Source organism: Temnothorax longispinosus, chromosome 7, assembly GCF_030848805.1.
Source record: "Temnothorax longispinosus isolate EJ_2023e chromosome 7, Tlon_JGU_v1, whole genome shotgun sequence".
In the NCBI taxonomy this organism is placed as follows: Eukaryota; Metazoa; Arthropoda; class Insecta; order Hymenoptera; family Formicidae; genus Temnothorax; species Temnothorax longispinosus.
The window spans coordinates 6,901,800-6,928,982 of NC_092364.1; the positions used below are offsets into that span (position 1 = coordinate 6,901,800).

Here is a 27,183-nt window from a genome sequence, read left to right on the forward strand (position 1 = left end):
TTTAATATTTACTGATGCTTCAACTATTTATAGAACGGTTTTCCTATTTAATTTTTATTGACGTTTACTTTACTTACATGTTTAAGATTTCTGTACCAAAACTGGGTTTCAACGTTATCATGGCTGGGCATAAAAGAGAAGAATATTTGATAAAGGAAACAAACTTACGTACAAATTTACTTCAACGCCAAACATACCATATGCGATATCTATTATAGTAGGTTCACTAGAAGAGAAAAAAATACGACATCATAATACAGTATGCAACTTGTGGACTGAGAAGAAATATATTCAGCAGAGTGAAATGACTCTTAATATAATTATAGACACGATGTTTTACGTCGAAGAAAAGCTGTATGGTTTCGTGGGTAATATATCAACCCAATTTGTCGTTTCAATTTATATGTATAAAAATTTTTATTTTATATAAAATTTTATTTTATATAGAATTGTAGATCTTGTTCCTTTTATTAATTTTGAACATAAAAGTGGCTATAACTCGGAAACGGCTCATTTCCGGACCTATGTTTGTATGAACTTTTTTGCTTATTTTTGAGTCCCGAATCACCTCCCGAAGTGGAGTAGGCGATTTTTCGGACACCCTGTATACTATTTTTTTCTATAAGTGCATTACAATTACAGGTAAATTTACATGACGTCCCTTTAGTACCTAATTTGACGAAAAACTTGCCCAAGGATGTCATCAAAAATGTCCTGTACGAAAAAGGATATTTGCTTTTGGATCACTTACAACGTATATTAGGTGGACCCGGAATTTTCAAAGATTTCTTCAATATTATTTAAAAAGTTGCGAATCTGTAGTTCAAACAACTGATCATTTTAAGAAATGCCTGTATAGTTATTTTTCTGGTAAAATTAAGGTAACATGTTTTCTATGCAAATAAAGAAGAGTTATTAATTTTAATTTATTGAGCAACGAATAATAATTTCTATTCTGTTGCTAGGAGTTAAATTCTGTACATTGGAATAGATGGTTTTATGAACGAGGATTACCATTTCCTCATTCCATAAAGGAAATTGATTGTCACCTCGAAGCGGAAAGGTGGATCGCGGAACAAGCAAGTAAAAAGTGGTTTCTTTTAGTTCCTCATTTACGCAGTCGTAGTGATCTTATTAAAATAGAATTTTTAACCTACTTGCTGGCATCGCCTACGGTACTGCGTACTGCGGCCGTTCCAAAAATTAGAAATACTTGAACGTGCGTTTCAGGATACCGAGAATTGTGAAATAAGGTAAATTATATGCTTTTCTATATTCAGATTGTTTCGCAATTGCTTAACATATCCTAACGTATCTCGCAGGTTTCTCTGGCTGCGCTTGTGTATCAAAAGTAAATGGTTAAAGGTGCAAATGCCCGCTTTAAAGTTTGCCTGCGAATATTGTATGCCAAAATATGCCTGCCCAATATTCCGCGATATGTACGAATGGACAGTAACTCGTATCTTGACCATCTCATGGTTTATGGATGATAAAAGACGTTCTAAAATGCTTCCCGAAACCATAAAAGAATTGGAATCCATTCTCGGGGTTAAATTGGATGATAAAATATGATTATGCAACAAATGTCCTCTATATTTTAACTGACGGAAGATGATATGTCAAATCAAGAAGAAGTTCAAATAAGTCTGTCCTGATTAATACAATGTAATTATACGTTGTTAATATTTTATGACACACAGGTTTGTGGCCGATTTGCACCTTTCGGCCGATATTGCTTATTGTTAACTTTACTCCTCTCGTTTCGTAGCATATTATACGTTGTTCATGGAGCCATAAAAGAATCTCTGTGTGGGACTTTGGCGAGTGTGCGCTCTGTTCACTGGCCATAGTTGTTATTATATAATTATGTATGTATATAAAATACAAATATAATTATATAATGTAATATAATATATTATATACACATAATATATATACATATATATTTATATAATTAAAATGTAAGTAATATATGTATAATTATGTAATATGTATATAATATATATTCTATTTTACACACACACAAGCGCATGCGAACGCTATTTATAGCTATATAGGAAAAAAAAAATTTTAAACAATTGTGTTTTATCTAACTGAAATATTTAGTCCTATACGTTCAAACATTAATTGGTTTAACTAAACATTAGTTGAATTAACTAATTCTTAATTAAAAATTTGTGATGGATGACATGAGTGAACTATAGAAGGATTATACACTTTTTAGTGAAACTTAATAATTGTTGAATCAACCATTGGATCAACAACTATACAAATTTAGTCTGTACAACCAATTTTTTTCTTAGTGTAATACCATCCCTGAACCCAAGCGTCTTACGTTTTCTTAAACAGCCTAAATGCCAGGAAACGCGAGGAGTGAGGACGGTAATAGGTAAGGTCGGGTGAAAAGTGTAAACCAGCTGCAGGCTTGTTCTATAACGTAACAATTATATTATATTCTCTCCTATATACATACAATTTATATTTTAGTAACTACTGTTCGGAATTTATTACAAACAAATATTCAAGATAAAAATTAAAGAAATAAATGTATTAGAATTTTATGTGTAATTTTTTTTATATGATACAATGTCATCAGTTATTTCTTCTAATTAAGTAGAACCGTATAATTGTTCATATATGTAATTCTGTTCCTTTAGCTATTCTGCATAGATATGTTAAAATAAAGATTAATATAGTGTAACAGTAACAATTAAAAATATTCGAGACCTTCCTCTTGCGTAGTCGTTTCAAGGCATATCTAATGGTAATAATAATAATAAATTATTCACCCCGTAAATGTCAATCAATGGTACAATTTTGTCTTGATTCAAAATTGGCAGGCCAACGGTTGCACTTACGCTTAAGGTGGAATATGAAAAAATCGAATATTTAGAGAATAAAATTACCTACAAAATCAAATTCTTTTGGTCATTCTCTGGTTAATACTTTCCGAGATATGATTGATCAAAGTCACGATATTGAACGAAAAAAAATCTTTTGAGGAAAACCGAAACGTAGAGGAAAAAGCGGAACGGAAAAGCAAAACGGAAAGGCGAAGCATATATAGTAGGGTGTAACCAATCACTTTCATTTTGTTCCGCTTTTATATGACTGGGTTTCCTTGGACGATATTTTACGGAAAAACGGAAAGAATTCTAACCTAAAATTTACAATAATTTTGAATTATCTTTGTTTTTTCGTAATATATATTCCATGAGATTGTTCCATTTATCATATAAACAAATATTATCTTATAATATAATATTATTTCTATGAAGTATAATTAACAAAAAATTATTTTTAATATTTACGTATTTCCGTTTTTCCTGGCACATGGGGAACCCGATCATATAAAATCGGAACGGATATTTAGAGAAACGTTCTGATTAGTTACCCCCACTGTGCTTGGTTTCCGTTTCGCTTTTCCGTTCCGCTTTTTTCTCTACGTAAGACAGCACCCTAAAGTAGCAATAAAATGTGATGGCGGAGTCGACGCAGGCCGATGAAACACCGGTGGAAAATCGGCGTAGTCGACGCATCAGGTCAGTGGAAGATCGGTGGATTAAACACAGGCCAGTGATGGTTGGTGAATGGCCGGTGGAGTAAAGGCATGCCGGTGTCATTTTAGGAACAATCTGTGTTGCTCTTGTTTTCGTCGTTGAGCAAGCAGGCACTCAATGTTGCAGGTAAATATGAAGACGTTCGTCGACAAATACAAACTTTTTTTCATATTTGAACGAATGTATAGTTATCCATACATAAGTCGCTATCACCCATGGACCATCCTTTGGCATTTTCAACATGGAATTGTTATTACCATGGATGAATACCAAGGCACGTTAAAGATAAACTTATTTTACTTTAACTTAATAGAATTTATATTTAAATTTCTTGATAAAAATAAATATGTTAATTAAATTCAACAGAGTGCTCTAGTAGGAGGAATTGGGTTGGTTTGGTCTTTCTGCCGAAGCAGCTATTACCAGTGGAAAAATTAAGTATGTAAGTATGTGTTGTTAAATTATTAACGTTAACATGCAATAATCAATCTTGCATGATTTTTTGTCCCTTTAAAGTACGATTACAAATGATTACACCAATATTTTTACAGATTTGATATGAAACCCGTCACCACTGAGGGATGCACTTATTCATTCTCACAAGTTATAGAAAATTTATTGACATTCGTACCACCGGATTCAGTTGTAGACAATGTTGGAGAGTAAGTTAAATAATTTTAATTTTAATTGCCTAGAATAACTGTTAATAATTATTAGTTATTAAATTATTAATGTTTTTTGTTTGTTATTAAAATCAGCGCATGTCGCCCCTGGTTCATGAGTAACTTAAATCTCTCATTCGTTAACTTCAAATTATTTTCATTTAAAATCATAAAAAGAATTATTGCTCGGATGCAATTTTGCCATCAGAGAAAAAACCTATTTCTTCTAGCATAGAAAGTTGCATTGTGCATTTCATGCGTGCAAATTCTGGGATATCTTGGATACGTGGTTTTAATGCTTAACAGACAGGAATGTCCAAAACTGCACAATTGTATAGCTGAATAATGCGTTTAATGAGTAAATTAAATATTTAAAAACAATTAATACAAGAACTTTCTTTAGCACTACACGTCATTTCTTCTCGTCTTTTTTTTTTTTTTTTTTTATAATATTATATATTATGTTGCTAGCAACGTGAGGTAAATCTGATGCTGCTGTTAACGGCTCTTGCCCTTAAATTGCTGGCAATACATATATCCATTGTCGCTTGCGTGTTGCTTTAATTATCGGTATACTCGAAATAGTTAAAGACAAATATACGGCAAGTTGCCAACATCATAAATTTGCGCGATCATAAACAATCATAAATTTGCGCGATTTTGCAGGCACGCTTGGCTAACTGGGATATTAAAGTACAAATTTTAAGCTTTAAAATATTTTTTTAAATATTTTTCCTGCGATTATTTGTCACCGATTTTCAAAGGTTTGAAAATTGTGCAATTTTGAGCGTTTTAAAAGTTTATTTTCTGTTGAATGGTATAATATAATTATTATATTTAATAGGGATCAACCATGGGCATTATACCGTCTCAGTTATCTTTAGTATACTATACTGGTGACTATACTAGTGACTATAAGTGTTAGTCCCGTCGTAACTCTGATTACATCCGAAGATGTTGAAAAGATAGATCCAATGCTTGTAGCACCATTTGTGAAAAAATATTTAAAGACTTCAAGAAAAGACGTCGCGCCTGAAGGATTTCATCAAGTCAAGGTTCTATTATTTTCTTATTAAATCACATTTTTTATTTTTTAGTAAAATTTATCTTGCTTGATTAAATAACATCTTGCTTTGTTGTAAAAAATTAATAATTTAATTATTAAAGACAGAATTTAATTAATAAATTAAGTGTATGTTATATAAATATATTATAACGTATATTATTTTATACTAAATAATATAGTATTTTATATTACAGTATATATATTATTCTGCAGTGTTTTACTATAATATAAAATTTGATATGTTGTTTATATAATTATATTATTCGATTTATTTACAATTAGGTTGCAAAATCGAGTGAAAAGATGGCGTCTTCTATTATCAATAAGGATGATAAATTATTATCAAAAACCACTTTGACATGATATAATAAAATGATATAAAATAATTAATTAGTTATTAATATAAATTTTAGTTTTCAATGCTCGGAATTTATTAAAAATAGAATAGAACTTTTTTTGTAGTTTATAATAACACTGATTTGTGCATCAAAGTCAGAGTCATACTGAATTATTAAAAGAGCTTTATATAAAGTTTTGTACACAATACCATATATATTTTTAGTAATATGTGTAATATGTGATATATTGTAAAAATTATTATAAGTTATTGTGAATAGTAATAGTATTGAGTTCTTATTTCTTTGGGTGTCCAACTATAACTCGCCGATTAATTTAAAATTCTGAGCTCGAAGTAACCGTCAAATAGAGTCCACAGAACGCAGTGCATATTGCAAGTATAATATTTAAATAAAAAGTAGAAAACATGTTTGATTAAAAATAATTGCACAAAGGGTTAAGAGTTTATTGATCATAAAAATTCAAGGCTAATCTTGTGTTTGTTTCTCCGTCAAATAAGTAGTTGGATCAAAAGTATGTTACAGTCGGGCGATAACACAACTCGGCCAGTATTATACTGCCGATACATGCCGTTCTCTGTAGCACACAATAAGTTTCAATAAATAATTATTAACTCAATTAGTATATTTAATTAATTAACTATTAACATTCCAATAAAAAAGATAGCTCCTTAAAAGAACAATTTTTATGGTATTATATATTTTATGAACAGAAATTACTAGTAAAAATTATAAATATTTCTCTTTAGGAACTTAAAATGTAAATTCAATTAAAGTATAATAAACCAGTCCCGCAGTGTATGACATCAGTTTGATTTACTAAATTTCCCTAGTTCGAATATGTTTATAAGCGAAAAGTCGCAGTCACTTTGACATTTTAATAAACACAATGTTTACTATAATACTAAACAAAAGAAAGTGAGAGAAGTTAAAAGCAATACTGTGCCCTTTTGCGATCAGTATAGACATAAAAATCTATCGCATTTATTGTAAGTCATTTGAAAAGGCTACAACCTGACTATCCTAAATGGATATTTCAAGATCTACTGGAGATCCACACTCTTTTGCGATACCAGGTATTTTATTTAATTACTTAATTAGCTACGTAAACATAATAAAGATATTTTTAATTTATTTATTTACTTTTTCCTTAAAGAAAATACAATAAAATAAGTTGCAAAATTTATATAGATGTTTGAAATCAAAACTGCTGCACGTATATATTTAATAGTTTTATAGCAATTAATATATAGTTCTCAAAATTGGATTATTCTCTGACAATATTAACTAACTGACAATACGCTATGCATCTTTTTAAATGCCTAAAATATATTGCATTAGTATAAGAATCTGAAAATTATTTGTATTTTACAAATAACATTGGTGCGCAATTACAATAACAATTTTCGTTACAATATATAATTCATTATCATGTATTTACTTATTACGTTAATATAACATTATTTCTTACTTATATTATTTATTTTAATTTATCTAATTATAAGAATTGGCAAGAGTGATCTATATAGATTTAGAATTGATTGTGGATTTTAATCAAAAAGTTCTCGAAGGAAAAGCAATTTTGACGATAGAAAGAAAACCTTCAACTAGTGAAATAGTGAGTAAATATAGGTAATTTTCTTATACCGAGCAAAAGATTTGACTGCATGGTTATTAAAATGTAACATCGAATAATTAGATTTTAGATAACTTCGGACTTGTTGTATCACATGTCACAGACACCAATGGGATACCTTTAAATTATCATGTTGGAAATAGTTATGCTCTTGGAAGTCCATTTTGCGTACAGTTACCACAAACTTTTGATACTACATATAACTCTATGTAAATATAAGATATTTTTAGGAAAATTTAATTTATTAAAAATTATTTATGTAAGAATTGACTATCCACAATACGATACTTTCAGATGTAAAATTCAAATTGTATATAAAACAAGTCCAACCTCTCCTGCACTATACTGGCTAACACGTGAGCAAACAACCGATGGTAGACATCCCTTTCTACTGTCTAACAACAAGGTAAACCGGCTAAATAAAGATATATTTCCACATAAATATAGATTATGTAAAAGTCTGTATTTTCCAGCTAATTTACGCTCGATCATGGTTTCCTTGCCAGGACACCCCATCTGTCAAATTTGAATACTCTGCTAAGGTAAAAATTTAAACACAAGTAGTATTTGCATGCATATCGCATTTATTCATAAAAATGATGATATTTGATTGATTAATATTGTTAAAAAAAATAAAAATGCGGAAAAATAGAATGCCTTAGTAGAAAGAAAATATTTTTATCCATATATAATATAAATGCCTATATTTTCTTTGAAATTGCTTCAATTAAACGAAATACAATGTATATTTTTAATATTTAAATACGTATATTTTATTTTTTAGATTTTTGTACAAAAGAATTTTAGAGTTTTGATGTCCGCACTTTTGCAAAGTATATACGATGCAGGTCCGGAGCTAGACATACATGAATTTCATCAAAACAAATCTGTATCATCTTATGCGGTTATTATTGCCGTAGGCTCACTACTAGAAATAAAACTTGATGCAAGAATCAATATATTTGCCGAAAGGAATTTGATATTTTCCGAAAGAAGTTCAAGATTTGTCAAAAATATACTTAAACTTCGTCGTTCAGCCCAAAAGCTATTAAACGCTGCCGAAAGTCTATGTGGACCTTATTTGTGGGGTAGAATATTGACCAGATTTTTTGCTATTAGTTTAATTAAATTTATACATATAACAAATTTTGCCTTTGTGAACAATCAATTTCTCTCTTTTGTTTATTCTAATTATTATTTTTTTTATTATACATTTAAAATTGTATCTTTAGGTATATACGATATATGCGTGCTTCCACCAAGTATCGCCCATTTCGAAATAGAATGTCCATGTGTGACATTTATTTCACCGACACTACTTGGCGGAGATGATTGTTATATGAGTCCTCTTGCTCGAAACATCTCACAGAGCTGGGCAGGAAATTTAGTTACGTGTTCAAATTATGAGCATTTGTGGTTAAATAAAAGTCTCAGCATTTTTACTTATAGAAAAATTGGATGCACAATGTATTTGAATTATGAAGAAATGAATGAATTTTTTCAAAGAGAAGATTTAAGAAACCTAAGTATGCAGGTAAGATATTAAATTTGATTAGGCAATAGAAATAAAGTAACAAATAATGTTACCAATTGACAACATTTTACATTTCATACACGATAAATACATAATCTTGCATTCTCACTTGTTTTATTCTTACTATTTTCTGAAATTATATTGCAGATCAAAAACTTCGAAAATAGGGGCTTGTTAAAATGCTTAATACCCAATTTGACGGGTATGTCACCTCACAAAGCCACTAAATATGTGCCTTACGAATGGGGATGTAAGCTATTGCATCATCTGGAGAGTATCTTAGGAGGACCTGCAGAATTTGAAAAATTTCTTAAATATTATTTTCGAAGCTTTGCGTACAGAAGTATCAACACTATAGATTGGATAAATTGCTTGTATCAATATTTTCCTCATAAAAAGAGGGTAATAATATACTTTTTATACCAATATTAATAATCTAGAGTTTCGACAGTATAGTCTGCACACGTTTAGCATTAAAAATAAAAACTTCTATGATCTTCTAAGATATTAGATTGTGTTGAATGGTACTTATGGCTCTTTAATAATCACATCACCACTTATCGTGCCGAGAGGGTCCATATTGGAAATACACTGTTTCCGTTTAGCACTAGATTGGGAACCTGAAAATAATGATATTATAGTTAATAACAGAAATTTTCAACTAATTGCGAATGAATTTTGTGACGTTGAGAGAATAATATTCTTAATCTGTCATACCTTTAAAACAAATCTAACCAAGGAAGAACTACGATCAATGATGCCTATTTTTGCTTTCAATATACGAAATGTTGAAATACGGTAAATATGCATATTTTTATTCAGTTTTATTCATAATTGCATAATGTAAAGCGTACGAATTTCGCAGGTTTTATTGGCTGCTATTATGTATTAAAGCTCGATGTGCTAGGAAAGTTGAATCAGCTTTGAATTTTGCCATTAAATTCTGTTTTCCAAATTATGCATGTCTCATATTTCAATTTTTGTACGAATGGACAGAAATGCGTCCAGTAGTGATCGAAACGTATATGAAAAATAAGGAAAAAATGTTATATGAAACCCAGAAAGAATTAGACAGAATTTTACATCTGACTTCTTAATTATTTTGTTAATATAATTAAGCTTATTTTATTCTTTAATAAGTAAGTTGTTAATAACTTATATAAAATAATTTATTCAATATAAAGAAAAGACGATTAAAAAATTATGAAATGCTTATGGAACAAATGCGGCAGATACAAATTTTTGTACTACGCATTTGTTATTGTAAGACAATTTCAATGGAATTTAAGTAGTTATTTTATTTACAGACTCAACGATAGACGATAACATTGATTCATAGTGATGCATGACGACAATTTCTGTTGGAGAATCAAAAAATAATTAATGGACTGTGCCCTGTCTGGGCCCCATCAGTAAACAGTTATGGGACATATATTAATCGTTAGGGGGGGTATTCATGAAGTACGAAATAGAAGGTTTTGCCTAATTAAAGTTTGACGAGCGTACGGACCTTATATATATATCTCTCTCTTCAGGTTTCTTTTTCTCATCAGAGCTCTCTAATTGTACAAAATTATTACTTGCTACTGTTGTTACTGGCACGTGAATGTCTTTGTCAAGATATTGACAGATACCAGATACCATAACTGTCATCACACGCGCGCACCACACTTAACCGTACGACATCTAAATCCGAATTTCTTTGACGTGATGGCAGAGATCACGTCCAGGGACTTACAGGGAACATTTGATACTGTCCTTCATTGATTTTGAATTTGTTTGGATTTGGATATGCTATAAAATAGCAAAAAAAAACAGACATGTGTTTTATCGGTTTCGAAGCATATTAGAGATTAAAGCAACTTCTCGAAAGAAATTTTATACATTTGATAACAAACGATTATCTCCGAAATCGTGAGGCATGTATATAAAAAAATAATTTAGACAAAAAAGTTACTTTATTAAGTGATCCTTGTAATTGTGTATTTAGATTTTTAGATTTTTTGCCAAAGTAACGTTGAAAAGTAGGGATATGTAAAAAAATATGATTATTGTGCATTCAGATTTTTTAAATGTTACATTTTTGCAAAAATAACATTGACGTGTAAAGGTATGAAAAAAATGTGATTATCGTATATTTACATTTTTTTAAATGTTTTATTTTTGCAAAAATAACATTAAAGAGAGCGGATATGTAAAAAAATATGATATTAAAAAAATATATGTTAATACAGATTATAGAGATCACTTAATATCGTAACCTTTAGATGTCTAAAACATTGTTTCATATAGGTAGCTCACGGTATCAGAGATATTCACTCGTAATCAATAAATATATAAAATTTCTGCTAAACATGCATCAAAGCCAATAAAAAAAATGCGTGTCTGTTATTTTTCGCTATTCTACAACATATCCAAAGCCCGTCAAAATCGAATAGAGAGAGTTCCAAACGTTCTCTTGTTAGCCAGGTAAATAAACTGTACTAAATATATTCCATGCATATTATTATTTTAATGTCTTTCGTTCAATCCATTACCGTCTTTACCGCGGTGAGGTGTCCTGACGTAAAGAAATCGGACAAGACCAGTGGTATATACATGGCCATATAATAGCAAACTTTGGACAGCTCTATCATTCAGAGAACTAATTTTACAAGTTTATAACCATGGAACTTTTTAACTCTCTTTTGATGTTTTACAATACAAGCCATGTCTCAATGCTGTTCATCGAGGGTCCAATTTCCATAAGAAACTGGGCATAGTCCTTCGTGAAAATAAAAAATAGGTACGCTTTATATACAGAATGCCATGTAACCAACATACATATACAGTAATATTATATAAATTATCGTAAAATGTAATTCAATGTATGAAACAGATATTTTAACATAAACTTTATTTTTTTATTTTCCTTACAATAATAAGCTACGTAGGTAGCAAGGTGACGTTAATATGACGCCAATAATTTGTCTTTTTTTTGGGTACGACGTCATTTTACCAACTTAAGACGTATAAATGTCGTGACTTTTTTGACGAAATAATAACTAATCGTAGAATGACCTCATTATAACGTACCATTGACGTCATTTGTATAACCATAAAAACACCTCGACAATTTAACCAAACTATAACGTCCAAGTAACGTTAGATTAGTGCCCATTTAATGACGTTAGTTATTTATCCATTGTACGACGTATCTAAGACGTCAGAATTTCGACCAATAAAAGACGTTAGTTAAATCACTTTAATACGACGTTCCTGGTTCGTCAGATTGTAGACCAATAAATGATGTTAGTTAACTGACGTTAATACAACGTACCTGAGACGTCAGACTTTAGACTAATAAAAAATGTTAGTTAACTGACGTTAATACGACGTACCTGAGACGTCAGACTTTAGACTAATAAAAGACGTTAATTGACTGACTTTAACACGACGTACCTGAGACGTCAGACTTTAGACTAATAAAAGATGTTAGTTAACTGACGTTAACATGACGTACCTGAGACGTCAGACTTTAGACTAATAAAAGATGTTAGTTAACTGACTTTAACACGACGTACCTGAGACGTCAGACTTTAGACTAATAAAAGACGTTAGTTGACTGACTTTAACACGACGTATCTGGTTTGTCAGTTTGTAGACCAGTACCCAACCCAAGTAGCAAAGTGACGTCAAAAGACGATATCGACATAATGACGTCTATTTTTAGTCATTTTGGTCTATGACGTCGGCGACTAATAATGGACGTTTATAAGACGATGATAACTATTTCATGCAGTGTTATAGCTATCAAAAAGATATCATTACAAGATTTTTGAACACTTTAAAGATGTACTTGTTATAGACAAGTACAGTTACTAAAGAAGCATCAGGGTCAGAAGATCGTCACTGTTCACTGGATCATCGAAGTCAAGCAACACGGGCGCGGTACTGTACTAGGATGAGTGACCGCCTTGAGAAAGGGGGCTATATGCACATGATATGTAAAAAAAGTTAAAAAAGCGTTTTTTTTTTCATAGATAAAGAAAAAAAACGTTTTTTATAAACGTTTATCAAGTGGACATTTTAACATTTTAATTTCATAAAAAACAATGTAGATTAAAAAGTTGTCGTCTATTTGACGACATTTTATGGTCAGTCTTGTGACTGCCATTCCAAGATGACGTCCAAATGTTCAAAATCTGACGTACTTTTATTTCGTCCCGGCGACGTCATTAATTACGTATTATATAGTGACGTCAATATATGACGTCACGGAGATGAGACAAAAGTACGTCATTTTTACGGTACTTTGACGTCATTTCATGACGTCGCAATCGTCAGAACATGACCAAAAAATGACGTTAAATAGACGTCACCTTGCTACCTGGGGTATTACTTCAACCAAAATATTAAATCTTGACAAAGAAATCGAATCATGGATATATATTTGAGAAAATTCTTGATGCTATAAGAAATCAATTTTTATTGTCTATCGCTTACGAGACAACTATGACATTTATGTACTCTGATATGTCAATAATGTTTAACGTTTGCTGGATTTCAGTCACTAATAAAATATCTGCGAAATTATTCGCTTCGCGGAGAATATGTGTGTGCTAGAATTAAATAAATCATAATATTGTTGGACATACAAAGTTCCGAAAAGAAATGTGCTAAAATTTAAAAACTCGTATATTGTCCCGAAAAGTCAAAAACCCAAAATTTAAGAAACGTGACAATGTGCCGAAAGGACATAATCTCGAAATCTTAGAAACGTGACAATGTGCCAAAATATCATAATCCTAAAATCTTAGAAATAAGACAATGTCCCGAAAAGTTATACCGTTCAATCTATATATACTTTGACGATTGCCGTTAAATTTACCGTATTAACGATAAAAAGCATGTTAGTTTCACGATCAACACTATATAAATTGACAATATTAAACCATCATTGTACATTGGCGATTTTGACGACAGTGAACCAAATAATATAAATTTATCTTATATCTTGACGAGAACATATTTATTCCATATAATTTTAGCCAAAAATGACTCGAATTTTGATATAGTTCCGAAGTTGGCGCGCAACAAAAATCCATAAAATCAGCTTAAAAAAGAAAAAGAAAACATTATAAACGATGAAAAAGGCTAAAACCATTTTGTAGTGTTTTTCTATCATTTTGAGAACGAGTGCTTGTTAAATCGTTTTTTATCGTTTGCTGTTGCCAAGATATAAGCGTTTAATGAAAATAAAAGATCACTTGACGCCCGAATCCTTAAGATTTTGCGCGTTTTCTCGTCTTCATAAACGGAAATAAATAATTGCCAATAATAAAAGTAAGCAATTCTAATAGAGTAGAGCACGATTTAAAAAGTGCTTTTTGAATCATTATTCTGTCTTTTACGATTGCCGAGATATAAACGTTTAATGAAAATGATGAATGGCGAGGCGCACGATTCTTTTGGCTAGCTCGCGCTTTATTGCTTTAATAAGCGAAAGTACTTAATTGCAAGTAATACAATTGAGTAATACCAATAGGGCAAAGTACGAAGTACAAAGTCTTTTTTAAATCATATTTTCTATCATTTACGATTGCCGAGATATAAGCGTTTTATGAAAGTCAGAAATCATTTGGCGCCCGATCTTTACGGCACGCGCGCGCTTTATCACGTTAAATAAACGGAAGAACGTAATTGTTAGTAACAACATCGAGATATTCCAATAGCGCAGAGTATAAACTAAACAGTCCTTTTTGAATCATCTTTATATCTTTGGTGGTTACCCAGATATTTGCGATAAACGATAGGGAAAACTCTCGCGCCAAGCCAGCGACACATGGCCTTGACCTACTTGAGTGGCGGGCGGCGGGACATTTTTGTCAAGAGCTGTGTATATTGACCTAGATTCTTGACCTTTACCTAGATCACCGAGTCCAGGAATCAGGAATGCCAGCGCGCGCCGCGGCGTGCACGGCAATATCTATCGTAAATATCTTGGTGTTTTCGCTAACTGATTTTTAAAGATTTATTTTAAGTATAATAGCGAGTGACCTGCTTCCAAAGCAGCGTCTTTTACGCTGTCACAGCTTCCTCCCTAATGTGAGATGTAGATATTATTAATAATATTGCAATTACATTAGCGCTAATTACAATATTTTATGTCGTTTTTGAATGATGTTTATATCTGCGGTAGTTGGTGAGATATATAAGAATTTATTAATCGTTGGCTATGCATTATGCAAAAGCATTTTATAACTTTTTATCGTTCAATCTTGTTCGAGAGAGCATGCCTCACATATTAGACATAAAAATATGTTGTCGCATTTATCGCAAATCATTTGAAAAGGCTACAACGTGACTCTCCTAAAATTGATATTTTAAGATCTACCAAAGATCCACTTTTGCGAAGGCAGGTATTTTATTTAATTACTTAATTAACTACGTAAACAATTATAAAGTAGATACTTTAAATATATTTGCTTATCTTTTCTTATAGATAATATAATAGTCCAGTCAAAATACAGAAAAAAGGGGGGGTACCTAGAAAAAATTGCAACACAAGGTTTTATTACGTCATTGTGTTCAGAAAAATATACTGAACAACATATTCAAATTCCGCCATTTTCCGCTATCCCTAAGTATGTTTTTTATTAACAATTTATAAACAAATTTGTTTTTTCTCCACAAATACGACGAATTTTGAAATTTTTGTAGAAATTAAAGTTGTAGAGCAGACAAATATCTACAAAAAATGTTCTTGTAAATTTTTTGAAATATCTCATATTATTTGAGATATTTGCAACAAGAGCTACTAGGCTACGCGCGGAGCGGAGCGGAGAGTTCTAACAAGCACACGGCAGTCTCTACCGGTCGCTGCTAGTTCTTTAGGTTCTACAAAAAACTTGAGTTGGTTCTCGATAGTAGTATATGTGACTATGTATACACACACATATATATAGGTATATATATATATTTTTTTTTTTAGTATAACTACAAAAACATTAATTTTATGAAAAAATAAACCATGCCAATCAAAAGAAGAGAAAATTTTACTAAAGAAACATATCTAAAGTTTTCTTAATATTAATATGTGTAGGAGTAATAATTTTTTAATTAACGCTTCAAAGTGCGTCGATGCCGCTCGTGTGAAGCCGCCTGCAGAGTACGCGGTCGCGCGCGCACTTTTTAAAAAAGGTTGTAACTTTTGATTGGGTCGATAGAATCAAATTTTTCAAAAAGCATTCAAAAGTAGACGTAATTTACTAATTTTCAAGTGGTTTAGAAAAATTGAGAAAGCCTTTTGAGTATATTTAAATCGAATTTGAAGAGAGGCAATGTGAAATTTTTGACTTATTTTACTAATATCGTTGCCATTTATTTAAATTTGCAGATTTTCACTTCTACTCTAAAGCATTATATTCTTAAAATATGTGCTGATAACATGCAATAAGCGAAAAAAATTACAAAAATTTATTTTTTAAAGGTTGGGATCTCAAAGTTGAGTTTTCTTGAAATTTTGTTATTTCAAAATTGATTAACATGTTTGACTGCAGATATTATTGCTTAGGAAATAGATATTGAAATTTAATAACAGGGTTTTTTAAAGCTGAAAATATGTACTTTAAGATGATACAAGTTTTATTTGAAAAACAAAATATTAAGCAGATGTATTTTTCAAAAAAATATGTAAAAATAAATGTCAAACTAGAAAATATGAAAATTTCTTTATTTTCAAAACCAAAAAAGTAATAAAAAAATTTTTTTTTTTTTTTTTTTTTTTTTTTTTGAGAAAATAACTTATAGGATGTTGTAGCTTGGGTCTTAAACTTTAAGACGTATATCGGAAATATTTTTTTGAACTTTTATTTTAGTGGCTACACGCAATTTAGTAAAAAAAAGTCGTATTTACTGTCGTTTGTACTGTTGTTCGGGGTAATCTTAAAAATATTGGACCGATTTTGAAAGTATTGTATATGAAGTAGGGGTAGAATTTCCCGGGGAGTGCTATAGGGTGTATAGTTTTTCGTTACCGATCTTCTGGAAACCGGTTTTTCTAATTTCTTCAATTTTTTGGGAAATAATTGACGGAATCTCAAAGAATTATATATGAAACAGGGGTAGAATTTTCCGGGGTGTAATATAAAGTGTATACTTTTTTGTTACCGATCTTTTTTGGAACCAGTATCCAAAATTTTTCCAACTTTTCGGGAAATAATTGACCGAATCTTAAAGAATTGTATATAAAACAGGGGTAGAATTTCCCAGGGAGTGCTATAAAATGTATAGAATTTCTCGGCTCGCGCGCGGAGAACCGCAGCGTGCGAGTAAGCGGGTGCTCACTGCAAACAAATGCTACGCTGTCTCCATCCTTTTTCTAACATTCTTTTGTTTTAAGAATCGTTCACATATATTTTTGAGGTTTAACAAAAGTTAATCAGTTTGCGAAGCGCTTTCGCCACAGAACAGTCTCCGTAATTGTTGGAAGTGCTTTTTACCCGCCCTTTTGAGTCGCCATTTTATAATGTTGTATAATGTTGAAAATTTTACTTCAGATTCGTATTCAGCAACCTTGAAAACACATTACCTATAATTTCATGATTATACATTTAACATTTTTTTAATTATAATTACTTTTTCACATTTTTCTTTAAAAAATCGGTTTTTTTTTTTTTTTTCCAAAAATAGGTAAAAGCACATGAAATAAATAAGTAAACTTTTCCATTTAAGGTTAGAAAAACACTTTCTAAAAAGTTTCAAGTGAATTCATTCTTCGAGAGTAAATTTCCAAATAACGCATGTTTTTCGCCTACGTTGCCTGGACTAAATTTAAAATTTGGATGAATGGAATTCGCAGCAGAATAGCGTAATTGTATATATATCGTGCAATACTGAAACTGTTTTTGATGTTAAGTGCTTTTGTTAGTTAAAAATATGTATAAGTATAATAATGTAGTGAAACATTGTTATTGTTGTTGTTGTTGTTGTTGTTGTCGTCGTTGTCGTTGTTGTTGTTGTCGTTGTTGTTGTTGTTGTTGTTGTTGTTATATTATTTTACGCAGGTTTATTAAAATCAGAATTTACGGGTTCGTGAGGTTCCTTTGTCGGACAAATACATTATCTTTACAGAATAAAAGAATAAATGGAGACATTTTTCTTATGTTAAATATTTTCGAGCAATTGATTGTGTGAATCTTAATAAGAAGTCTTAGTTCAGTCATTATTGAGATCTAATAATTGTGTCGCTGCTCAACTGAACGGTTCACCTAAAGATACATGGCACTGGCGCGTGAACTAAGAGACTGTTTCTTGATTTACATATTTGTGTAATGATGGTATCAAAGTAGTCTGGTGGTCTACAAAATAAATGTTAATTTTTCACTAAACTGGAAAATTGGAAATTAAGAATTTGAGATATTCTCAATTCAAGTTATATGATATAAAAATAATATGAAAATGTTACAATAGATTTTTCTACATATATGTATGACCATTATTATATATCCTATATCTTGCGCTTAGTTTTTGTTTTACTTGTTAACGTTAATTTTTAGAACAAATAAATATCAAATAGAAATAAGATAGATATTTACAAAAAAGATAGAGCATTAATATAATCATAAAGTAAGATATATGCACGCGCGTACGACAAAGTATTCTACTTATGCAAGTCATTCATATTACAATGGGAAAGATGATGAATATCTTTAAACAATGGTTTTCTCGATAAATCTTGGTACATCTTGATCTTTATCTTGTACAAGTCTCAATAAAAAACTAATTAGAAAGAGTTGAAAATATTGAATAAAAAATATAAAGTTATTGTGATATGAGATTGTCACTCGGGAACAATAAAGTAGGGGAGACCGGGGCTAAACCGCCAGTTTTTTTTCGGTGCCGATTTTTAACAACAAAATAAATAATTTAAGTTAAATATTTATACCACTGTAAAGAGTGAACCTTTAGCTACAAAATTTATTTAGGAAATTTTTATCTACGTCGCTTTGTTTAACCGGTATGGAGCAAAAACGACAACGGTGCAAAAATTGAAATCTCAAAAATGCCGGGGTTGAACCGCCACCCCCCCGGGGCTAATCCGCCACACTGCATTTTTAATACATATACGTACATCTAATCTTGAAAAATGATAGGATACATTTTAATAATTGTTTTTTAAGAGAAAAATATAAAAATTTATAAATTTTTATGCGAAACGTTATTAAAAAATAATTGTTTTACCTATTCCATAAAACAATTTAGGCACGTGAATTCAGATCTTGACGACGACGATGACGGCCACGGACGACGCGTGACGGCCACGACCACCACCACCACCGACACCACCACCACTACACTGACACTGACACAACGACCAACAACGACGATCTACCGCGGCCGGGACGATCTACCTCGCGCGCGGCATGTCAACTCTCGCGCGGAAATCGCGGAATCTCAGAGCCGTGCCGTGCCTCGCCGACGTGCCGTGAGCGCGAGCGATCTCGGAAACAACGGTCCGCCATCTTTTCGGTCGGCCAAAACACCCGCTTTGCGACGATACGTGCGTACCATTTCCCTCCTATACAAACTGACGCACGTGCAAGAGAAGACAGAATCACGCTCGAGGGAAACCTAACCTGAAATCGCCGTGAGCTGAAGTCGTGCGCCCGGCGCGCCACAGTGACGAGACTGGCGGACCAGCCCCGGGTGCATGCTTACTGGCGGATGAGCCCCAAACATAAGTTTCAGGTTTGATCGCCCACGAAATATTAGACATAAACGATAATGAAAAAACTACACTGGATTCGTGTTCAGCATGCATTACTCTTTATATCACGTACCTCGAGATTTGGAGAGCAAATATTATTGCCGATATTACAATATTTTCAACGCGCAGAAAATTTCACTTTCACCTTCCGAAAACACGTTTACCCTCGTAAAAATCATAACACGGCAGGTAACCTGCCGAAACTCCGTTGGTTACATGGGTACCATAAGCAGCGTTTACAATGTTAATAGCGAGTTCGCACAATATACAGGTTCCGAGATATTTGATTTGGCGGTTCAACCCCGCTGGCGGTTTAGCCCCGGTCTTCCCTAATACATATTTATATTATATTGCATAACTTTAACTTTAAAACTTCTACAACACGACTAGATACGTTGTAACATGTATACGTAATATATTACATATTAAATTTCTAGAACTTTTTGAAAGAAAGAAGAAAAAGAATAACTTAAAAATTTTTAATAAAAAATAATATCTAAGAAGTTGAATTGACTGATAGCGAATTTGGCCGATTGCACTAGTGCACACCGAGTGCGCACTAATTAAGGCTTATTCTTATGAGTTAATACTTATATTTACAGATACCTCTTGAAATACTTTTCATCTAGTAAAATAAATCTATACCGCATCCATACGGATTTTTTTATTAGCTAAAAAGTCTTGAATACCTTACAAACCAAAATCTCTCGCAACACGAAATACGCGAATCGCAACACGAATACTCAACAATACATACGATCAACGGTGACTTTACGATACACAGTGACTGTCGGCCGCGTCAAGGTTCTCGGGGAGAGCGCACGTAATCTCTAATAATAGTTAAGATCCGACCCCTTCGTCTTTTTCGTCATTCGGTAACGATCTCTACAGTAACAGTACCATGATAAGCTTTTATACGTTATTCGGCAACAATCTCTGAATTCACAGAATCAGGCTTTGAAGTGAAGAGAGCTCAGTTCGCATGATGATAGCTTCTATATTGGATCGTCAAAAGATATGAAAAAAAAAAAATGTATTTTTTATATACAGAGAATAACTATCCTACTTAATCTTGGTAATGTAATTAATTGTATTAAACATAAATATATCAGCATAAACTTTTAAATTTTATTTTCCTTACACACATAATTGACTACTTCAATTAAAATATTGGCTCTTGATAAAAGGTCGAATCGTAGATATACGTAAACAGGGGAGAGAGCCGAATGCGTATCACTTAAGTTATTTTTTATTATATTTTCCATTTGGTATATATTTGATCATTATATTTCCCATATTTTTAAAATATTTATTAACATTACGGCGTTGTTAATTGTCACCTATGAACGCATTAAAAGAACAATGTATACATTTTTATTACATACACGACATAGTACATCACACATTCATTCAAATGCTTCGATGTAGTTGTAAGACCGCTGAAGGATGTACGAGAAAATATATGCGTGCTTAAGTTCATACATATATCACATATATTTAAATTCAAATATTCATGTACATACGTGAGAGTTGCAAATGCGGCTTGAGGGACAAACTTACTTTACGTGAGTGCGTGTGTATGTACAACGTGTGACTGAATCTGAATTCGCTTCACGAAAAAAAGTAACTTTTTACCATTGAGATTTCCCAAGTAGCACAGCAAGTCACAATAAAGTCAAAATGATGTCACAATGACTGCAAAATGACGATTTTTGATCATTTTACCATCATTTTGACGTCATTTTGATTTTATTGTGACTTTCTGTTCTCCCTGGGTTCGAGATTGACTGCACCGATCTTAATCAGAATGGTCGCAAATTACGGGCGCGATAAACATTATATAAGAAAAGTGTCGTAACATTTTTCATTATATATAGTTTCTGAGGTATTTTATTTGAAAGTGTGACGTAAAGACGGTAGATGAACTTATAACAGTACCGCGTCATAATGATATGAACATAGTCATATTTACATACTTGACGTCGCGGTACTACTGTACCGTTTCATTAAAAATATTAGAATAAATTTTGTATTGTTTTAATTTGTACTTTTTTCGGCCGTCTGACAATAACTTGTTAATCAATTTTAAATTTTGAGTTGAGAGTAACATACTATGGTTAAACTGAGTCTACAGATTGCAGCTCCCATAATTATACATTGTAAACACAATAAATACACACATAATTTTGCATTTTTAAATATTCTATTTTTACTATTATCTGAAATTATATTACAGATCGAAAAATTCGGAAATACTGGCTTGTTAAATGTTTATTACCCAATTTAGGTTTGTCGTCACTCTAAGTATTATGTGTCTTACAAAGTGGGACGTGTGCTTCGATCATCCAGAGAATATGTTATAAAAAAATCCTCAGTATACGAAACATTTCTTAAATCTTATTTTTTAAAATTTGCATACAACAGTATAAATATTAAGAACTGGATGGACTACTTGTATGGTATTTTTACCGCAACGGTGGCCCTAGAAAAGAATTTTTGTTCTGTGATGCTTTTTGCAACTTAGCCAAAAATTTTAGCAATAAAGAAATTTTTCCTAGCGGCTTTACGACAATAAATTTTTCATTTCCATGCTTATTTGTTATGATATTTTTATTTAGGATATCAATTTTTACCGCAATGGTGCCGACAGGCAGCACGCCACTCCTCGATCGTTTCGTAGATAATTGGAACACGATCAGTGCAAGCAATATAAGCACACAATTATGATTTGGCAAGTCGGCTCAATTAATTAATTAACTATTTATAATGATATCGCGATGTCTACTTTACACTTTTATTAAACGCGAAATATAGACGAAAATTACAAAATATTTAAAACGTGCAATTATTAATTCTTTACGCGCGCGTATTTTAATTAGAATTTATCTAGTATTGCGTCCTTTTTTTGGTCCTTTAACTATAATTCGCCGATTAAAATTAAAATTCTAAGCTCAAAGTGTCAAATGAAGTCCACAAAATGCAGTACTTATTACGGGTACAATATTTGATTGAGATGTTGAGAATATGTTCGATTATATAAAAATTTTTGCACAAAAAAGGTTAAAAATTTATTGATTACAAATGTTCAAGGTTGATCTTTTAGTTGTGTTGTTCCGTCAGACATAAGTGGATAGATTAAAAGTACATTGCAATTAGTCGGGCGACTCGAGCTGGTACTGCTGATACATGCTGTTCTATAGCACAGCGTAACACGATCAGTTTCAATGGATAGGAATAATTAACTCGATTAGTACATTCAATTAATTAACTACTAACATTCGATAAAAAAAATAATGGTTTTATGTTATTATATGCTTTATGAACAGAAATTACTAGTAAAAATTATAAATATTTCTCTTTAGGAACTTAAAATGTAAATTCAATTAAAGTAAACCAGTCCGGCAGTGTATGACAGGTTTATTTACTAAATTTCCCTAGTTCAAACATGTTTATGAGCGAAAAGTCACAGTCACTTTGACGTTCTAATAAACAAAATATGTTACCAAACAGAAGAAAGTGATAAAAGTTAAAAGCAATACTGTGCCTTTGTGCGGCTAGTTTAGACATAAAAATATGTTGTCGCATTTATCGTAAGTTATTTGAAAAGGCTACAACGTGACTGTCTTAAAATGGATATTTTAAGATCTACTGAAGATCCACACTCTTTTGCGATACCAGGTATTTTATTTAATTACTTAATTAACTAGACGTAAGTATAATAAAAATACTTTAAATTTACTTATTTACTTTCTTCCTGAAGAAAATGCAATAAAATAAGTTGCGGCGGAATTCATAGACATTTGAAATCAAAACTGCTACTTAGTTCTATAGTAATGTATAGTATTTAAAATTGAATTACTCTGACAATATTAAGTAACTGACAATATACTATGCATCTTTTTAAGTGCACGAAATATATTGCATTTAGTATATAAAAGTCTGGAAATTGTTTGCCTTTTACAAATAACATCGTAAATAATTACAATAATATTCTTCATTACAATATGTAATTTATTATTATGTATTTACTCATTACATTAATATATAATTACTTTTTACTTATATTATTTATTTCTATTTTTCTAATTATAAGAGTTGGCAACAGTAATCTATACCGATTTGGAACTGATTGTGGATTTTAATCAAAAAGTTCTCAAAGGAAGAGCAATTTTGACGATAGAAAGAAAACCTTCAACTAATGAAATAGTGAGTAGATATAGGTAATTTTTTTATACCGAGCAAAAGATTTGACTGGTTATTAATATGTAACATCAAATAATTAGATTTTAGATAACCTCGGACTTGTTGTATCACATGTCACAGACACCGATGGGACACCTTTAAATTATCATGTTCGAAATAGTCATGCTCTTGGCAGTTCATTTTGTGTACAGTTACCACAAACTGTTGATACTACATATAACTCTATGTAAATATAAGATATTAAAAAAAAAATACAATTATATTAAAAATTATTCATGTAAGAAATGAGTAATATACCCACAATACGATACTTTCAGATGTAATATTCAAATTGAATATAAAACAAGTCCAGCCTCTCCTGCACTATATTGGCTAACACCTGAGCAAACTGCCGATGGTAGACATCCCTTTCTACTGTCTAACAACAAGGTAATCCGGCTAAATAAGGATATTTCTCTACATAAACAGATTAAACAGATTATATAAAATTCTGTATTTTTCCAGCTAATTTACGCTAGAGCATGGTTTCCTTGCCAGGACACTCCATCTGTCAAATTTAAGTACTATGCTAAGGTAAGAATTTAAACACAAGGAGTATAATTGTATTCTGCATTTATTTATTTACAAGAAAATTTACAATGACATTCAATTGATTATTGTTAATATTATTAATAAAAGTAATAAAAATATGCGGAAGAATGGAACGCGTTAGTAGAAAGAAAATATTTTTATTTATATAATATAAATGCCTATATTTTCTTACAAATTGCTTCAGTTAAACTAAAATAAAATGCATATTTTTAATATACGTATATTTCATTTTTTAGATTTCTGTACAAAAGAATTTCAGCGTTCTGATGTCCGCACTTTTGCAAAAAATGAACGTGGGTCCGGAGTTAGCCGTATATGAATTTCATCAAAAGAAACCTGTACCGTCTTATGCGGTGATTATTGCTGTAGGCTCACTACTAACAATCAAACTTGATGCAAGAATCAATATATTTGCCGAAAGGAATTTGATATTTACGGAAAGAAGTTTAATATTTGCAAGAAATATACTTAAACTTCGTCGTCCAGCCCAATTGATGCTGATGGCTGCCGAAAATCTGTGTGGGCCTTATTTGTGGGGTAAAATATTGACTAAATTTTTTGTTATTAGTTTATTTAAATTTATACATATAATAAATTTTACCTTTATGAATAATTAATTTATCTCTCTTTTGTTTTTATAATTATTTCCTTTAATTTATTTAAAATTGTATCTCTAGATAAATACGATATATGCGTGCTTCCACTAAGTATCGCCCATTTCGAAATAGAATGCCCATGCGTGACATTTATTTCGCCGACTCTACTTGGCGGAGATATTTCTTATTTAAGTTCTCTTATTGCTCGGAACATTTCACAGAGCTGGGCAGGAAATTTAGTCACATGTTCAAATTATCAACATTTGTGGTTAAATAAGAGTTTCAGCATTTTTATTTGCAGGAAAATTAAATGCACAATGTATTTGAATTATGAAGATTTGTATAAATTTTTTCAAAGAGAAGGATTAAAGAACCTAAGTAGTATGGTAAGATATTAACTTAGGCAATAGAAATGAAGTAACAAATAATGTTAACAATTGACAACATTTTACATTTTATACAAGATGAATACATACATAATTTATTTTATTTATACTATTTTCCAAAATTATATTACAGGTCGATAAATTCGAAAATACGGGCTTGGTAAAATGCTTAATACCCAATTTGACGGATATGTCACCTCACAAAGCCACTAAATGTGTGCCTTACGAATGGGGATGTGCGCTATTGGATCATCTGGAGAGTATGTTAGGAGGACCTATAGTATTTGAAAAATTTCTTAAATATTATTTTCGGCGCTTTGCGTACAGAAGTATCAACACTACAGACTGGATAAATTGCTTGTATCGATATTTTCCTCACAAAAAGAGGGTAACATACTTTTTATACCAATATAAATACCTAATCTATAGAATTTCATCAGTAGTCACACGTTTAGCATTAGAAATAAAGATTCCTATGTTCTTCTCAGATATTAGATCGTGTTAAATGGTACTCGTGGTTCTTTAATATCACACCTTCACTTATCGTGCCAAGAGTGTCTATATTGGAAGTACAGTGTTTCCGTTTAGCAGCAAACTGGGAACCTGAAAACAGTGATATAGTCAATAACATAAATTTTCAATTAAGCGAGTTTTGTGACGTTAAAAGAATAATATTCTTAAACTTTCAACATACTCTTAATACGCATCTGACCAAGGAAGAACTAGAATCAATTATACCTGGCTTCGCTTTCAATATACGAAACGTTGAAATACGGTAAATACGCATACCTATATTCATTCAGTTTGATTCACAATTGCTTAACGTAAAACGCACATATTTCGCAGGTTTATTTGGCTGCTATTATGTATTAAAGTTCGATGGGCTGAGAAAGTTGAATCAGCTTTGAAATTTGCCATTAAATTCTGTTTTCCAAATTGTGTATGTGTTATATTTCAATCTTTGTACGAATGGACAGAAATGCGTCCAGTAGTGATCGAAACGTATATGAAAAATAAGGAAAAAATGTTATATGAAACCCAGAAAGAATTAGACAGAATTCTACATCTGACTACTTAATTATTTTGTTAATATAATTAAGCTAATTTTATTCCTTAATAGGTAAGTCGTTAATAACTGTTATATAAAATAATTTATTTAATATAAAAAAAAGACGATTAAAAGATTGAAATGTTTATGGAACAAATGCGATAGATACAAATTTTTGTACCACGCATTTGTTGTAAGACAATTTCACTGAAAAAAGAAATTGTTATTGTTTTATTTGCAGACTCAACGATAGACGGCAACTCGATTCGCAGTGATACATAACGACAATTTATGTTGGATAGTCAAAAGACATTTAAAGAACTGTGCTCTGTCTGGGCCCTATGAGTGAATAGTCATGGATCATATATTAATTGTTAAGAGGGTACTCATCATGAAGTACGAAACAGAAGGTTTTAAATTCCTAATTGAAGTCTGACGAGCGTACGGACTTTATCTCTCTTCAAGTTTTCCTCATCGAACCTCTCTAACTGTACACAAATATTATTTTCCTAACGCGAGCGTGAAATGGGCCGCTTTTCGCGCTTGTTTTGAGTGAGCAAAACGATCCATTTCGCAATGATGACGTAAGCGTTGAAACATGGAGCCATTTCTCAACTAGTGGAGAAATAAAATTGTAAAACAAGCGCGAAAAGCGGCCTGTTTCACGCTTTTGTTAGGAAAAATAGTATGAACAACTCGTGGCGAAGAGTGGTCGAGCCCAAATGCTTTGCTCGTGCGACCAACTTCACACTCATTCAGAATCGACCACTTTTTCCACTAGTTGTACAATATACT

At 31.4% G+C, this 27,183-nt stretch overlaps 1 protein-coding gene across 1 annotated transcript; it reads left to right on the plus strand.

The window, feature by feature from the left end:
- Positions 1–3,480: 3,480 nt before the first annotated feature.
- On the plus strand, positions 3,481–26,663 carry LOC139816401 (leukotriene A-4 hydrolase-like). Its single transcript, XM_071783888.1, has 12 exons — positions 3,481–3,542; positions 4,112–4,222; positions 12,662–12,744; positions 23,658–23,784; positions 24,085–24,196; positions 24,272–24,340; positions 24,595–24,895; positions 25,036–25,340; positions 25,474–25,604; positions 25,810–26,115; positions 26,187–26,342; positions 26,630–26,663. The coding sequence occupies exons 1-12, from the start codon at positions 3,481–3,483 to the stop codon at positions 26,661–26,663; spliced, it is 1,797 nt and encodes a 598-aa protein (XP_071639989.1).
- Positions 26,664–27,183: the final 520 nt, after the last annotated feature.

Bases quoted from the DNA above. Each gene is read 5' to 3' on its own strand.
- LOC139816401 (XM_071783888.1), top strand. From the start codon at position 3,481: ATGGCGGAGTCGACGCAGGCCGATGAAACACCGGTGGAAAATCGGCGT. The intron at 4,223-12,661 runs GTAAGTTAAATA...TACTTGTTATAG, and splicing joins GTTGTAGACAATGTTGGAGA to ACAAGTACAGTTACTAAAGA. The intron at 26,343-26,629 runs GTATATGAAAAA...TTTTATTTGCAG, and splicing joins CGTCCAGTAGTGATCGAAAC to ACTCAACGATAGACGGCAAC.